Source organism: Lycium ferocissimum, chromosome 11 (genome assembly GCF_029784015.1).
Source record: "Lycium ferocissimum isolate CSIRO_LF1 chromosome 11, AGI_CSIRO_Lferr_CH_V1, whole genome shotgun sequence".
Lineage (NCBI taxonomy): Eukaryota > Viridiplantae > Streptophyta > Magnoliopsida > Solanales > Solanaceae > Lycium > Lycium ferocissimum.
The window spans coordinates 29194713-29212952 of NC_081352.1; the positions used below are offsets into that span (position 1 = coordinate 29194713).

General features: G+C 32.8%; 2 protein-coding genes across 2 annotated transcripts; one reads left to right on the forward strand and one right to left on the reverse strand.

The window, feature by feature from the left end:
- The first annotated feature begins 2969 nt into the window (after positions 1–2969).
- On the forward strand, positions 2970–4948 carry LOC132037319 (uncharacterized). Its single transcript, XM_059427813.1, has 2 exons — positions 2970–4478; positions 4518–4948. Exons 1-2 carry the CDS (start codon positions 3497–3499, stop codon positions 4820–4822), a joined length of 1287 nt encoding a protein of 428 aa, XP_059283796.1. The 5' UTR covers positions 2970–3496; the 3' UTR covers positions 4823–4948.
- Positions 4949–11791: 6843 nt separating this feature from the next.
- On the reverse strand, positions 11792–16349 carry LOC132037180 (uncharacterized). Its single transcript, XM_059427650.1, has 2 exons — positions 14873–16349; positions 11792–12321 (listed from the first exon to the last, which is right to left on the reverse strand). Exons 1-2 carry the CDS (start codon positions 15152–15154, stop codon positions 12199–12201), a joined length of 405 nt encoding a protein of 134 aa, XP_059283633.1. The 5' UTR covers positions 15155–16349; the 3' UTR covers positions 11792–12198.
- Between the last annotated feature and the right edge of the window lie 1891 nt (positions 16350–18240).

Below are 18240 nucleotides of genomic sequence, written 5' to 3' on the forward strand. Positions count from 1 at the left end.
ATCAACAAATTCATTGAGTGGCCGCTGAATTGTTGAAAATAGATAAACAAAGTTATTTTTCTTTCTTGTATAAAAAAAGTCACTTATTTTTTTTTATTATTAATAGCCAACTTAATTAAGGCAATTATTCACCCAAAAATTCACTGAAGTTGTACAGTGATATATTCGGCCACTTTAAATGACATGACACCTGATTTTTTAAGCAAAAAAATATTAAATATGAAACCCAACTCATTGTAACTAAAAACGTTATATCTGACCCAATATCCGACCAGTAAGATCTCTTCATATCGTAAACAACAACAACATAATGAATTCCACAAAAGTTCTCGGGGAGGGGGACACCTTACTCTCACCTCTGCTTTCGAAAGACTTCAAAGAGAATGGGGTGACAAAAGGTCAAATAAGCGACAAAGATAACAAAACAATAAAAACGAAGAATAAGTTTAGTATAGGCATGATAAACGAGCTTACCATAAATAAAAAGATCAGATAAGACCCAAATATATAAGCAGAAATCAGATGGCAATAAACGAATGAGTCTTTATATTGTAAACATATAATGAAAAAGCGGGGTACTAATTATTTCACTTCAAACGAGAATGGGGTGGTGATAGGTTATTAAAATTAAGGTGTATAAATCACTTTTTTGAATAAGTTTAATGGGCAACTGACGTGTTTCCCCCAAAGAGATCAATTAGTAATGGATGTGTGTAACTTAAGGTTAGTAATTCTCTTATTATGAAATTCTTGTACCAACGAGGGTTTTGGTGGTATGAATAGGATTCCTCCATCCTTAATTAGAAACTTCGAATTCCGGCCTTGAGTATGAAAAAATTCCTTTTAGGGAGCATATTCCCCTTAAATAGGCCTTAGGTGGCGCTAATTCGAATTAATCGGGGCCTAAAGGTAAACCGGGTGAAAAATAAAAAAAAAAACTCGAACTATAATACATCAGATTACAGAAAGTCATTCAGAGTATCAGAGACGATCACTTAAAGTAATTCTAGACCTTTAATAAGATTAGATCAGATCTAATTAAATAACTTGAATAATCCAAGTCAAAGTTCTTAAATTAAAGAAACATTATATCTACAATATCATAAGGAGATCTAATGCTACTCTTTTTTTACATAATATAATAATTAGACTCTATATAATAACAGTATGATTCAGGTCAAACAATAAAGAATACTATTTTTTTAATATATATATATATATATATATATATATATATATATATATATTTATCAAAAAATTAAAATATATATTTGTGTAATTGTTTATGCCAAAAACAAAGTCAGTAACGAATGATGTACATGTTATATCACCTGTTGCTTTTTATCTTCTTTGCATAGTTTTATAATTATGTCAGTTTGATAATTTCACGTCTATATGTTCCCTAAATTCTGCATGTGATTAGTGGATTGTTACTAATCCAGCAGCAATAATCATAAAGGTGATCATTACTGAACCCTAATCATTTCTTTGAAGAGGAGATCCACAAATTTCCTTAAATGGACACTTAATTGAGTCCCTTTTCCAACTTTTTAGTTCTAGCCCCCCTTCCCTTTCATATGGAATCTAAAGTTTTTTTTCTCTTTCATTATTTTGTGCATGTTCTAATTCTCTGTGTTTCATTTTGGTACGTAATACTCGAAATAGAAGTTTTTTCCACCTACAATCAGTGGGAAATTTGTGCTATAAAATGTGATTTTCTCACCTTATTCCCACCGAACCAGCTCACTGGGAAAACGCATGGTGGGAAACATGTTCCCATCGAAACACTGGAAAACTTTCTAATTTTTTTGTGTGAAAACACTATTATTTAGGTTTTTCCCACTGACATTCAGTGGGAAATAGCCACTGAACATTTTTCAATGAAAAATCAGTGGGAAAATAGAAATTTTTTAGTAGTGCGTGCCAAAAGTTTTTTTGCTTCCCTAATAAAATTTCTTATCAAGACAAACACTTTCATTAGAAAATAAAATACAACAACAACGTAACTAGTGAAAGTGGGGTCTGGGGAGGGTCATTAAAAAATAAAATAGATAAAGTATTTCAACCACATTATCCATCCAACAAACATACTATAACTATGCCTCAGTGCTCAAATTATCACTATTGGTGCGTTTGGTATGAGAAAAAAAAATCTGAAAAATAAGCGGATTTTTAGGTGGTCAGTGAAGTGAGTTGAGAATCATGCGATCTAGCTCAGGTTCAAATCTCAGTGATGCAAAAATACTACTAGTGACTTTTTCTCATTTGTCCAGATAGACAGAGTTATCTAATGCATTTATTGGTGGAAGAGAGCAGATAAACCATGATACTGATCGAGGTGCGTACGAGCCCTCTGGACACCATAATTATCAAATTATCAAGAAAAAAAGTGTTTCTTAAGTAAGCTACAAATGGCATCGCAAGACAAATTTTAGTATATAATTTAGATAAACACTATATATGAGGATGGAAATTGGGTGGACGGGGATGAGGGGTGGAGTGAGGGTTTGGGCGATGGGGAATGAGGGTGGTATTGCGATTGGCGATGAGGGTCGGGGTGGGGTGGGGGCAGGGTGGTGGGTGCAAGGGAAGAGGATGGAGGGAGGGGAAGGGATTGGAGGGTGAGTCATGAAGTGTTGGGGATGCAAAAAAAAACAATTAACATAGAATGTCAATATTAATGGAATTTGTTTCTATACTTTCATTAGAAAGTTATTTCCGATCTTTAAGTAACTTGTTTTACTAACAAAAAAATACTATCTCTAAAAATAATTTGATCAATCAAGAAAATCGTAAAACATTTTCAGAAAAGAGTTCCTTAGTACCAAACACATCCTGTATAAATCAACTTTTTCCAATTGAATTCATTTCAAACCAGTATTATTTATTTATATTTCATGTCACCACCATGCAGTTAATGCAAATCATATCATCCTACCTGTTTATACATATATACAGATATAACAATAGATGCACACTTCATTGACTTACCATTCTCCTCCATTACTCCCTCTAACTCTTTTCATCTCTCAAGTTCCAATGCTCCAATTACCAACTCATTATTTCATGAATTCTTCCATAGTTTTGATTTTGAATACTACCACTTAATCATCAAACAAACTTGTGTCCTCTTAATTTTTCATCCAGAAAATGGTTGTTTTCTTAGTCCAACTAGAAAAACACCTCCACATCCAAACACTTACTCTCATCAAGTGTGAATCTGTGTAACAAAGAAGTTCAGGCTTGTCACTTCCAAATCGATAGTACCTTTAGGATATCTTAATATTCCATTTTATCGAATTCCAATGTTCCTATCCTGGATTAGAAATTCTTTTTCTTACTTCTACGACGTTTTCCTTAAGCTCAAGCAGACTTAGGCTCTTGCAAGAAATTTGCGGGCAGACAAAAGATTTGTCCTGCGCAGGACGAGCTCACGCTCAAAAAATTAGTAGACACGTCATCAAACTTGTGTCCTCTCTAATTTGTTACCCAAAAAATGGGTTGTGTTCCTAGTTCAACCAAAAAAATACCTCCAAATCCTAACACTTATAATTCTCATGCAAACTTACAAAGCTCAAATATTCATAGATCACCACCATTAACAATTCCATTTCTTGAACAAGAAGAAGAAGTCAAAGAAGTCCTCTCTGAAACTCCCATTATTAATAGCCCCATAATACATAATACTGATGAAAACAATAGTATTCCCAAAAATTTCTCTCCTAAGGAAAAAAAACAGTGCCATAATAATCATGATAGTGTTTTCAAGATCGCCAAGATTTTCAACCCCAAAGATGAACATTGTGAAGTTTCCGATATGTACAGGAAATTCAGCAGGAGTATGAGGGTCGGGTCAGACCCCAAAGAGACTGTGAAAGAGCTCAACATGAGTATACGGGTCGGGTCAGACCCAAAAGAGACTGCCAGAGAGCAAAGCAAGGTAATGCGGGTCGGGTCGTCGGGTCAAAAAGAGACGTTCAAAGAGCTTAGCAGGAATAGCCGGGTCGGGTCGGATCCGAAAGAGACTATCAAAGATGTCACTGCTGAGCTCCGGCTGAGGTCTCCGGCGAAGCACCGGAACACTTCTCCAGCTAGAAGGACGGATCCGCTATCCGGGTCGGGTCAGACCCGGAATCTGTCTCCTGCTAGAAGGTCGGATCACCTATCCGTGTCGACCCGGAACATTTCTCCAGCTAAAAGGTTGGAGCACCTAACCGGATCGGGTCAGACCCGGAACACCTCACCGGCTAGAATGACGGATCACCTAACTGGGTCGGGTCAGACCCGGAACACCTCACCGGCTAGAATGACGGTTCACAAAACCGGGTCGGGTCAGACCCGAAACACTTCTCCGTCTAGAAGGACGGATCACCAAACCGGATGGGGTCAAACGCTGAACACCTCTCCGGCTAGAAGGACGGATCACCTAACAGGGTCGGGTCAGACCCGAAACATTTCTCCCAGTAGGGTCGGGTCGGGTCAAACCCGGAACATTTCTCCAAGTCGGGTCGGGTCAGGAAGGAATATAGGCGGGATATCAAGAACAGCTAATGGGGAGAGTTCATGTAGGAGATCGAGATCACCCATTATGTGTCGAGATCAATTTAATGGAGGAACGAGGAACAGTATAAGTAGATGTCCGTCATCCAGGAAATCCGGTAAGTCGCCGAGAAGGGTGAGATCGGAATTGGGTGACCGACTCCGAAGTCCAATGGAAGCTGGCAATAGTAGTAGGAGTAACTCCAAGCGGCATATGAGAAGTGGAATTAATGAATCTCTTGAAAATCCACTTGTATCTATGGAATGTTTTATTTTTATTTGAAATGTGTTGTTGGTTGGCGAGTGATTACTTTTGATTTTTCACCCGACACATGTTATCTGTAGCGAGATTCCGATTAATTCGACTATATATAGTAAAAGACTCGTTAAAATCGAAAGCTTTCTGATATTTGTATTAGTTCGAATTTGTATCGTAAAAGACTCATTAAAGGTTTTATGTTTTTTCTATTGTAAATTAGAAGTCATAATGTATATTACTAGGATCTTTTTCTAAGTTTTGTATTAGAATATACCAAAGAGGGGATATTCTGTTTATTTTTCAGTGAATATGTGACACTAACAACATGTTTCTTTTATATTAGAGTTGACTAGAACGTGTAATAAGATCTCATCTCTTATTAATTATACGTAACTATACTTCACGTGTATTACACAAGTATATAATTTGTGCTTCAAATTAATGGAGGAACGAGGAATAATATAAGTAGATGCCCTGTCGAGGAAATCCGGTAAGTCGCCAGGAAGGGTGAGATTGAGTTCGGCGCCCGAGTCCGGTGGAAGCTGGCAATGGTATTAGGAGTAACAGGGAAAATAGAGAAAATAATTCCAAGAGGCATTTGAGAAGTGGATTAATTAATGAATCACTTGAATGTTTTACTTTTAAGAGTGATTACTTTTGATTTTTCACCCAATATCTGCTATCTGTATTGACGCTCCGATTAATTCGGTGTTATATTGTAAAAAAGTCATTAAAATAGAAAGCGTTCTAATATTTTTATTAATTCGAATTTATATCGTAAAAGACTCATTAAAGGATAATTTCCACCCCAGTATATGTTTGAAAGAGGGATAATTTTTTTAATTTAGGTATCATAATGTTAGAGTTGGATATTCAATTAATCTGTGCTCCTTTATACTTTGTTTGTCTTATGTTTCTTCTATTGTAAATTAGAAGTCATAATGTATAATACTACTTTCTTGAATTTTGTACTAGAATATACCAAAGAGGGGATATTCTGATTAAATTGCAGTGTATTTTTGACTTTAAAGCCATGCTTCCTTATGTTAGAGTTGACTAAAAAGGATAGTGAGCTCTCAGCTATTGTTAATTATATTTAACAATACTACATGAGTATTATTGCAGAAGCATGTAATTTAGTAGAATTTTGGTTTTAAATATGATATGATATTTATATGAACAAAAGATAATTCCATTTGCGCTAAAATGACAAGTTTAAACTTCTCTTATGTTAGAGTTGACTAAAATGTGTAATACGATCTCATCTGTTATTAATTATACTTAATTGTACTTCACGAAAATTGCACAAACATATAATTTATTGAGTTTGTGGTTTTAAATATGATATGATTCTTATATGGCTAAAAATCATTCGATTCAAGCTAAATTGAGAAGCTTAAATTAACTTCTCTTATGTTAGAGTTGACCAAAGTGTGTAATAAGATCTCATCTCTTGTTAAATACACTTAACTAAACTTCACGAGTATTGCACAAGTATATAATTTACTGAATTTGTGCTCTTAAATATGATATGATACTTATATGACTAAAAATAATTCCATTAACACAAAAATCATAAGTTTTAAACTTCTCTTATATTAGAGTTGACTAAAATGTGTAATAAAATCTCATCTCTTATTAATTATACTTGACTTTACCTCACGATTATTGCACAAGCATATAATTAATCTACTGATTTGTGGTCTTAAACATGATCAGATGTTTATATGATAAATAATTTCATTTACACTAAAAATAAGAATTTAAACGTTTCTTATGTTAGAGTTGACTAAAATGTGTAATACATGTCATCTCTTGTTAATTACAAACCATACTTCACGAGTATGGCACAAGCATAAAATCTACTGATTTATGATCTTAAATATGATTTGATATTTATATCGCTAAAAATAATCCATTCATGCTAAAATGAGAAGCTCTTATGCTAGAGTTGAATAAAATGTGTAATAAGATCTCATCTTTTATCAATTATATTTAACTATGCGTCACGAGTATTGCACAAGCATATAGTAAATCTACTAATTTATGGTCTTAAACATGATATGATATTTATATGCATGGCTAAAAAATAATTTCATTTACGCTAAAATGAGAAATTTAAACTTTTCTTATGTTAAAGTTAACTAAAATGTGAAATAAGATCTCATCTCTTGTTAATTATATTTGACTATACGTCACGAATATTGCACAAGCATATATGTATTTATATGGCTAAAAATAATTTCATTCACGCTAAAATGAGAAGTTTAAACTTCTCTTATGTTAGAGTTGACCAAAATGTATAATAAGATCTCATCTTTTCTTAATTATAATTCACGAGTATATAAATTAATGAATTATAGTGTTAAATATGATAATGATATTTACATGGCTAAAATATCATATCATTAACACTAAAATGAGAAATTTAAACTTCTCTTATTTTAGAGTTGACTAAAATGTGTAATAAGATTTCAATATCGTTATTATACTTGACTATCTTTTCGAGTATTGCACACATATTTTGCTAGTTCAGTAAATTATATTTTTTTTATGTGATGCCAGTTCTTTTATCCTCTTTAAAAAGGAAAGGCATATTTTTTTTGAAATAATTTAGTTTTAAGTTTTTTATTTTACATTTAATAACGTGATTTTATGGCTATACATTTTTATATTTTAAAATAACGCTTAATTAAAAAAATTGACTTGTGACTTACCAGGTATGCGACAATTTACTCTCAAAAAAGTTCAGAGACCAAATTTTTTTTTTTAAAATTTTTAATCATTAAAAATTAATTTTAACAAAAAACTTCTTTCTTTCTATTTTATTTAACATTCTTATCTTTTTGTGTTCAAAGAAGAGTAAGAATGAAACTTCAAAATCTATTTAATTCGACAAAAAAAACATTTTTTTAATTATTTAAATAGATTCTACTCTTAGTGGGTACTCTTATAGTCATATAAATCGGAGAGGATGGGTTGGGTTTTTTTATTTAAATAGATTTAAAATTAATTTTAAAATTAATTTTACCTTTTATATGTGCTTATTTTTATTGGTCTATTTTTCCATCTTTTTTCAAAAAAAAAAAAAATTATATATAATGAAAGGATTATCTATGTACCATCTAGTTAAAACCAAAGTTGCTAAACTTTTATCTTATTTAAAAGGAAAATATTTTTTTTGAAATAATTTAGTTTTAAGTTTTTTATTTTACATTTAATAGCTGATTTTATGGCTATACATTTTTATATTTTTAAAATAATGCTTAATAAAAAAATGACTTGTGAAGAAGGTATGTGAGATTCAAAAAAGTTCAGGTTGTATAGCAATGAACTTTATGCATGCATGAATTATACTTCTTTCTTTCTATTTTATTTAACATTCTTATCTTTTTTGTGTTCAAAAGAAGAGTAAGAATGAAACTCTTTAATTCAAACTTCTTTTTTTAACTTTCTTATAGTCATATTTTCAGCTTACGTTTAAGACCATAAATTTTAATGATACCTTTTAGATAAACTAAGTTAAATTCTTTTTTTTTAAAAAAAAAAAACCGTACATAATCAAACATGATTATATATAATGAAAGGATTATCTATGTACCATCTAGTTAAAACCAAAGTTGCTAAACTGTTATCTTATTAATACTCAATTTGACTCTCGTTATTAAGCCGGTTTGTGGGGGTAATTTGTAAGAGCATAAATTAAAGGGAAATGAAAGAATGCATGTGAGATTAAAGGGAATGGAAGAAGTAGTTGAGAACTTTGATGAGATCGTATTTATGAACAAACAGCGTTTGGGCACAACTTTCACCAATATTAAGTAGTTGTGGCTTGTCATGACCACGTCCCAACTCAAGTGTAAATTGGGTAGATATTGTATTTATCTCTAGTACCCTCAAATCTTTGCAATTTCATAGGTAGCTACGATACCAAAAATATGTTGCATGGGTGTGCGAACAGTCTCAATATTGGTAGCTGAAAAAGAAAAAGAAGTTACTTATAAGATCTCTTACGATGTGGGATGATATAACAGAAAAAGTTTACTGGCCGCTTTCTGATCTAAAAAATTACTTTCCGGAATTTCAAATTCTACAACTCCAAGACAGGAGCTGAAAAGTGGCAATTGTGAAACCTTTCAATGAACACGAAGAGAATGCAATGCATCAAATACTACACGCTAAACTGTATAATTAAGGGTTTTCAAACGAGACCGAAAAACCGATCTGAACCGGTAAATCGAGTCAAACCGACTTAATAAACCGAAAACCGGCTCTGTTTGGTTTGATTTGGTTTTAAATTTTCAAAACGGATAACATTTGGTTTGGTTTAGTTTGGTGTTACACAAAAAAAATCGAGCCAAACCAAACCAAACCGATAAACATATACGTATTTAAAATATGTATATGTTTAGAAATCCAATACTAATTCAAATAATTAGAAAGTAAAGTTTGGCCAATTTGTGTGAACTGCAAGATTTACTTTTGATTTTGAGATCCATTAGACCATTTGATTCCTAGTGGTGTTCTTGTATGGCTAATGCGCTCCGGCTTCTTTTCTTTTCTGCTGATTTTGCATATCACTAAATAAGGTGCAAATTTTGATTCACAAGAAGCAGCAGTTCTCATGGTAAAGAACAAGTTATTAAATCTTGATCTTGTTACAAAATTCGTTCAGTTTCTAATTGAGCGCTCCAGGTAGTGAATGACTACTTTTTTTGTGTCGAATTAGCTTCACTTGCTTTGTCCTTGTGTACCTTACTTGTATCAATTTCATTGCATTATAAAATACTTCCTTAAAACTCACAAAAACCGAACCAAACCGATAAACCGACGAAATCGAAACCGATAGAATTTATACTATAATGGTTTGGTTTCAATATTAAAAAAACCACTGTTTGATTTGGTTTGGTTTTAACCAAAACCGAAACCAATCAGAATTTATAATCAATAAAAAGAATAGACAACATGATGAGTAAGTTGAGTTGGAGACCAAGCTAGCATTTTGAGCTATTGAACTCTGTCGTTATACTTTGGGTCTAAATATACTTCAGTCATTATACTTTGTGTCCAATTGGTTTGGTTTATACTTTGACACATATATACCCTTGATTTTAATGGAGGGACACGTGTCATCATCCTATTGGTCAAATTTAAACTATTCCATAATTAATTAAAAATCAACCCATAATCCGGTATCCAATTAAAAGACCCATACCCATACCCAGAATATAGGAGTAACTACGTGATATAGCAAACATATAGTGAGTATTTACATTTAATAGCTATAGTTTAACTTAATTACTTTCCATAGCAAACATTTATATATTAATATCATTTAGTAACTAATAAAGTAAAATACATAACTTCTTCTCCTCATCCCTCTCTCTTACTCTCTAAGATTCTACACACTCTCCACACTCTCTCTCTCTCTCCCTCTCTCTCCCCTTCCCCCCCAATATATCCAAATCTTGTCTTCACTTTTCGGCTACAAGGAAATTTTCAGCCATTTTTATCTGACTTGTCATTTCTCCGCGAAAATGATTTCGTTCGAGGGACTCGTCGGAGCTCCGGTGCGTTTCATCGGAGAAGATCCTATTGAACAAAATTTTAAAAAAAAACAAAAAGGATGAAATTTTCGTATTTGATACATACATCGGAATTTTTAATTACAAGATTTGATCGGAATTTTTCGATCCGATAAGTTTTTTTCCGATTGTGTGTATACATACACCGTATATAATATTTTTCGGAGACCCGTGTATACCGTATACAATCTTATTTCGTGTTTTTAGAAGAATATCTTGTTGTATATAAATGAATAGATTTTGTATACGGTATGAATATAGTCAATTTTATTTCTTGTATTCACTATTTGAGTGTATTCGTTAGTTTTTGGTGTATTATGTTGGTTAATAATCTATGTTGTATACGCTGTATTTGTTGTATGCATAGTGAAAAATATGTTTTTTTTTATTTTTTTTATTTTTGGTGTATTCATTTTTTCTCGTTGTATTTATGAGTACAACAAGCCAATTTATCAATACAAATAGTCATTTTCATGAATACAATGTAAAAACAATTTTTTTTTTTTTTTTTTTGGTATACATAAATACATCAAAAATAAAAAATGAATAGATTAAAAAAACGTATACAAGCTTCTTTGGTAGCTAAGTTGTTGCTACAAAATGTAAATATTGAAACATGTATATGTGGCTTGGTTAAAGCTCAAATGTTTGCTATTTATGTAAAATGCCCTATCAATTAAAATGAAAGCTTTGCTCCCTTCTTCTTCACAGATTCCTCCATGGGAAAACGAATCTGTAATTATCAAATTGGGATATTTGGACCCAAAGTATAAGGACATGGTTATATTTGGACCCAAAGGATAACAAGGAGTATATTTGTATAGCAGGGGGTGTAATTGACCCTTTTCTGATAGTACAAGCCACAGGGGTGTATTTTGCCCTTTTCCGTTAAATGAATTCTTTTAACACAGGTACAGAATCTGAGCCAAAGCTAAGCGTAAGCAGAATCGCAACTCCGCCCCTGAGGTGAGTTCGTATCGCATCTTTGAGACATAAACAAATGGTGGAAAACTTGACAAATACATAAAGCTTGCTCTGGACTTCTCTAATCATAATAAGATTGGACTCACTTTTACCAGAGAATCGAATGAGAGATACCGGACAATTATATAAAAACATTTCCTACTGTACCTCAGCCTTTTCGTTGATCAAGCGGTTAGATTGCTCTCATTGTTAAAGAAGTGAAATCTCTGCTGATATTTGTGATTTTGTCAAACAATATAACAATGGAAAGTGCTTCATCTGAAGTCTCAACTGTCCAGCTAAGATATATATAATATACTTCGGATCACGTAAAATGTTTTACGTGCCAAGCGCATTGGGAGCCCTGTCTCCTTTCTTTAATTTTTATTATTATGACAAGAAAAGACACAGAAAAAAAAAGGCTATGCCAAATACAAATTATAGTCCTACCATTTTCAACCATACAATGGCGTTAATTCTGGAAGATAAGGGCAACAACGCTAATCGCAAGCTAAACTTTCCCTTGCTATTTCCTTCCCAAAGTTTTCGATTCGAAATAAAAAATAAAATAAGTTCACAACTTACTCTATTATAAAAAATAAAATAAGTTCACAACTTACTCTATTAACGTAATATTCATTTATAGTAGCCAGGCGGCCCATTCTGAAGAGAGGCCACCAGCGAATTCAATGCCTAAATGCTATGTACATAAATTAAGGAGCCAAGGGAAGGGACAAAAATAGCCACCTGGCGAACTCCAAATTTTGCTCCATCAATTTGGTATTTTCAATGTTTTGTCGCCTTCAAATTGAACTAGGACTATGCATTTGAGTCGGAGTTCAAGAAATCGCGCTATTGATGGGGAGGCCATGGATCGCGTTCGGGTGGACAGGGTACGGGAGCAGGATTGGCAATGAAAGTCGGTACGTCTTCTCCTGGCATCAACACTGAAACTTCTCGGGCTTTCGTTGACACCTGAAGCAATAGTCAAGCCGTAACATGTTATAACCAGTTAAATAAACAAGTTTGCACAGTTGCATAAACTCAAGTGCAAATGCAGTACTTCCACTACTCTGGCAGCATGTTATCTAAACAGAGTCCACCGTCCCACAAGAGCAACTTCGTATGGTCTTAAGAGAGGGTTCAATTGTTAAATCCCCTTCACTAGAAAATTATATTGTGCATATAGGTAAGAAAAAAAAAATTATATATATATATATATAATCATTGAATCCTCCTGACACAAGGATAACTTCTAGTGTAGCGGTAAAATGTTCAAGAACAGATTAACCAATGATTAGGATGTAGTGAATGAAATCTCAAACGAGAGACTAACCCTTTAAAATCACTTCATCAGATAATCAGCAATCACATTGTTAAAATTTTCCAAGAAACTAATTAAGAGGACAAACCAAGCAAACCATAGACTTTTCACATATAAACAAGCAGATATGAAATATTTTTAGGTAGAGGATGCTCTCTTCAGTTGATACAAGTACTTCAACAACTAGATAATTTAATATGTTATTCCCTCCCACTAGGATGAGGTCATTCTAAAATTTTAAGTCTCGGGAAAAGATAATATACTACTTGATCATGACAGACTACAATAGACTGTTTTCTAGCAGTGGTGTATGGGTACAATGTAGTTGAACAAAGAAGAGGATTGTGGCAGCAGTTAAGGGATCTGGCTCATCAAACTAAAAAATGGATACAAGGAATTGAAGCTGGCACAATTGTTTGTCTTACCTGCTAAAGTCATAAAACTAATGGAAGCTCACAGTAGGAGTTTTATTTGATCAGGTAATAATATACTAATAAAGAGCACTAATGGCCTGGGACAAAATATGCTTACCTATATCAGCAGAGGAGATGTGGGATTTGATCAATTTGAAATTCTGGAACAAGGCAGCAACTACAAACATCTGTTGGGACTTGGCAAGTAAAGCTGATAAAATTTGTATCAGGTGAATCCATACACATTATATAAAAGACGAGGGTTGTGGCAGAGCAGTCGTACTCCTTCATCCTTAATCAAAAGTCTTGGGTTTGAGCCATGTGTATGGAATCCCCTTTGTTCGGGAGCGCTTTACCCTCCAATGTGGGACCTTCCCGGCGCGAGCCGGATTTAGTCGGTCCCCAATACAGATACCGGACACTGGGTGGGAAACCAAAAAGAAAAAAAAAATAGATAACTTACCCAGAGTTCCATGGAAATGTTTTGCTCTTCCAAAATCAAGGTAGACCTAATGTTCTTTTCACCTTGTGGTTGCAAATTCATGAGAGGCTGATGATTGTAGACAGATTGATGAAATAGGGGCTAGATATTAATCATATATGTGTGGTGTAAAACAATAGATGAAACAAGAGATAGTCGATCACATCGGTTGGGGCCATTCTCCCAAAGCAGAGCTTGAAACAAGGGTCAGAACTTTAGGCAGTGGGCTCTGTCGATAGAGCTAAAGCAATCATTCATTAATCACCCTCGACATACTAAGAAAAGCATTCTCGTATTAAAGAAAGGCTACTGACTTGGCTGATTCAACAAGGGAAAAAGGCATTCATTCAAACTGCTCCTGTTTCTATGTTGACACCTAGACAAACAAACGCTGGAGCCTTCCTCTCTATCCATTCCTTTTTCAAAATCATAAAGGTTCCTAGATTGTTGTTTTACTATGAAGATATGGAAGAGCTGTTAGTATTGCTCGCTCGATGAAACAGAAAGTTTCAGCATGCTGAAACTTCTTGGGGTTAGTAAATTGCAGTTCTTTGTAATGTAAGAGCGCAAGGAGACATCAAGATACTACTGCAGACTTACTTGTTTTAGTTACTATTTAGCTTCAGTGTCTGTCCAGGTTGTGTTTAGAGTTACTAAATAGTATAGATACTAGAAAAGCCTCTTGTATCTGTAACTTAGTTTATATCAGAGAGGTTGAGTAGGAGTACTGAGTTAGCTGACTCGGGGGCGGAGCTAGCTTTTCATGTAGGGGTCCAACTATGCTTTAATTAAATAGCTACATTTTCTAGAATCCAAAACTCATAAACTCAAAATCCTAGCTCCGCCTTGAAACTGTTTGTGTTGATGCAACTATGCTTTGTAGTTATTTACTTGTTGATCAATAAAAATTTTAGTTACCAAAAAAAAAAAAAAAAAAAAGAGGAAACCAAAAACACACACACTTAAGAATTACAAGTACACAGAGACAACGTAGGTATATTATTTACTCTCATAAATATCGGTCAGAATAGCAATATCTTTAAGGGATCCTTACACAAATAGTCAGCCAAATTCAGTGCTGTACATTCTTAAGTCGGTATACATAGATTATACACTGATTATACACATATTGTACACTCCAAGAAGTTTAATTTAAACGGCTGAGTGGTCGGCTATTTAAGTTAATTCTTCTATTTTCAATAAAAACTGCAATAAGTTTAATAAACAACAATTTTCAGCAGCCACAATACAATTGGAATAAAACCACCAACAATTTACTGAACTAAAATTCCAGCTAAAGACACTTACTTTGGGTGTTGGATAACCAAGTTTTCCATTGAAGTCCATCTGAGACTCAATGTCAGCAAGATTCCGGCCACCGGACCGCGACACAGCCGGTGAATTCGGTCTGAGAAACCTCTCAAAAATAGCCATGACAAGGAACATAGAGATGAGAATTGCAGTAGCAACAAAACCAAAAGAAACAGCATTAACAGAATTGTCAAAATGAGTCCAATGATCATCTTTTGTTATGTACATTGGTGATCCACTTGGTGATGGTGCCCAACCCCACCCCGCTTCTTCCCCCATTTTTTTATTTTTACCAAAATCAAGAACTAAAAAAGGTCAAAAACCAACCAAAATCATGTCTTTTTTCACTCTAATTTTCTTTAAGAAACTTTACAATACTCAAGAAATTGATCAAGCACTAAAAATATCAAAAACCAACTAAGATCATGTCTTTTGTTACTCTTCTTTTTTCAAGAATTCAAGAAATTGGGAAACCAGTAATGGTATTGTAATGATCAAAAAAAGAACTAAAAGGGTACCAAAATTATGTCTTTTTCTACTCTTTTTCTTTTTTTCAAGAAATCAAGAACTTGGGAAGACAGTTATGGTATTATAATTACCAAATCAAGAACTAAAAATGTTACAAACCAACCAAGATCATGTCTTTCTACTCTTCTGTTTTCAAGAAACTTACAAAATTCAAGAACTTGGGATCATAGTATATAATTACCAAATCAAGAACTAAAAATGTCAAAAACCAACCAAGATCATGTCTTTTTTCAGGAAACTTACAAATTCAAGAACTTGGGATTATGGTATTATAATTACCAAATCAGGAACTAAAAATGTCAAAAACCAACCAAGATCATGTCTTTTTTCAAGAAACTTACAAATTCAAGAATGGTAGTTTTATGAGCTTTGCAGATTTTGACAACACTATAATTACCAAATCAAGCACTAAAAGAGTACAAAACCAAAAAGAAACATGTCTTTTTCACTCTTTTTTTTTCTTCAAGAAACTAACAGATACATGAAACTTGGAAGAGAGTTGATGGTAGTAAAATGAGCTTTTCAAGATTTTGACACCATTATAATGACCAATGAACTAAAAGTGTCAAAAACCAATAAAAATCATGTCTTTCTCACTCCTTTTTTTAAAAGAAACTTACAAATTCAAGATTTTGACACCATTAAATTACCAAACCAAGAACTAAAAGAGTAAAAAACCAACAAAAATCATGTCTTTTTTACTGTTCTTTTTTCAAGAAGCTGAAGATATTGAGCTCTTCAAGAATTTGACACCATTTTAAAAGAGGAACATAGTACTAAAAACACAAGTCAAGACATGAAATTGAAAGAGAGAAAAACATGATGGGCTGTTGTTTGTTTCACTTTATAGACAGGGTGACATGAATGTTTTTTTTAAAAAGAAAAGAGGACTTTGGGATTTGGAAGCAGAGAAATTTGAGCTGAATTTAGCACTGCAGCACCAAGTCTAAAGATTGTCCTTTTAAGTTTAGCTCTTTTAATATACTTCCTAAATTTGAGCTGAACTGGAAATATCACTTGTTGAAATCACTACTACAAAAAAAAATAAATTTACCCCAATTTTTTTTTTCACTTATGTTCGACATTGAAGTGAATCCAAATTAAAGATTGTCCTTTCCTTAGCTCTTTTAATATACTTCCTAAATTTGAGCTGAACTGGAAATATCACTTGTTGAAATCAGAAAATAAAAGTTTTTCCCATCGATGCGAGTGAAAAATTTATTGATTAAATTAAAACGAGAATTTGATTCTCATTAAAACGTTGAGAAACTTTATAAACTTTTCCTTGTGAAAAAAACTACTATATAAATTTTTTCCATCAATATTCAATGGAAAAAGCCATTAAACATCTATTAGAGGAAAATTTAGTGAGAAAATAGAGATTTTTTAGTAGTAAATGGACATCCTTTTTTTTATTTTTATTTTTATTTTTTATCGGTATTTGGTATTCATGCGTAAAACCTATTTAAGGGAAACGCTATGTATCAAAATCGTTTTCATATTCAAAACTCGAACTTAAGACAGGTTGAGGAGTCCTATTCATTTTACTACTAAAGTTTGACATCTCTAACTGCTTTACATATAATAAAAGAATAATTAGCTTTAAAAAATTATTTTTAAATAGAACCTATAAAAAGAGCATTACTTTTAGGGTACAACTTGTTTATAATGCCTCTTAAATTGCTGGTTTATAATGCCTCTTAAATTTTGTTTTAATAGCAAGTTAATATCTAATGAGGGATTATTAATAAAGTGACAAAATCAAAAGGGATTATTAAATATCTTTGTCTAGTGGATAATTTTTGTGACAGGAAACGAATGTCAGCTTGATAAAAACATGTGTTGCTTGTGAATTGATAGGTTATTTGCTAATAACTACATTCAAGGGATTTTCTGTTTGTTTATCACTTTATAATTAATGCAGCGAAGGGAAATCATGATTCATGTGTGCAAAATAGTGGGTAAAATTTATTATAAGGACACAATGAATACAACACATATCCACATTTAATTTTTCATGTTTAAATCATAGTTAATTAATATATATTTTTATTTTCATTTATAACTTAACCATAGCAAATTAACTAAGGTAGGTCAATAATAATATATGGGTTCACTTGAACCCAATAGCTTTTGTTTAAGTCTTATATGTGTACTAAAAAATTCACTAAATATCTTATCTGAATGCGAACTAATCATTCTTGTATATTTTATATTTACTTGAACTTATTATAGCAACACATAAACTTCAATTATGAATAAGTCTCTGTAAATTAGTATTTTTAAATGTAAACACCAAGTGCGTTCAAGATTTTATCCAAATAATGCAAGGAAGTACATACAGATTTCAAGTTATTGGAACAGTAGCCGATAAAATAGGCCTAATATCTACTAGACTAATCTCCCTTTCTATGTGTAATAACTTAGTTTAAGTATGGTGACCAGAATGCTGGGGCGAATTTAGGTAGGAAATTTGGGACGTTAATTAATTCTTCAGGTATTTTATATATATTTTATAAATTGGTGGTGGGCAAATCACAAGACTTGAAAAAATATAAATTTCAATTTGTTGGATAACCCGTATTCTAAAAATCTTAAATTCGCCTTTGCTAAAATATACTCTCTAGCAGTGTAAGCGACCCTATGACACCTGCTACTACTAGGTATGTAATGCCTTAGCATATATTATATTATCGTTATTAATTAAAAAAAATGTCCTATTCAGACCCATTGGAATTACATTTATCTTTGCAAATGATAGGAAGTTAGGAACACTAGTAATGGCATGGGGTCAAGGGGCCCTTACAGCAGGGCCCATTTGTTTGCCTTTTCAAATC

Excerpts from the sequence above, each read along its gene's own strand:
- LOC132037319 (XM_059427813.1), top strand. The coding sequence starts at position 3,497 with ATGGGTTGTGTTCCTAGTTCAACCAAAAAAATACCTCCAAATCCTAAC. Across the intron at positions 4,479-4,517 it reads TCCCAGTAGGGTCGGGTCGG|GAAGGAATATAGGCGGGATA; the intron begins GTCAAACCCGGA and ends GGGTCGGGTCAG.
- LOC132037180 (XM_059427650.1), bottom strand. The coding sequence starts at position 15,154 with ATGGGGGAAGAAGCGGGGTGGGGTTGGGCACCATCACCAAGTGGATCA. Across the intron at positions 12,322-14,872 it reads TTGGTTATCCAACACCCAAA|GTGTCAACGAAAGCCCGAGA; the intron begins GTAAGTGTCTTT and ends CTATTGCTTCAG.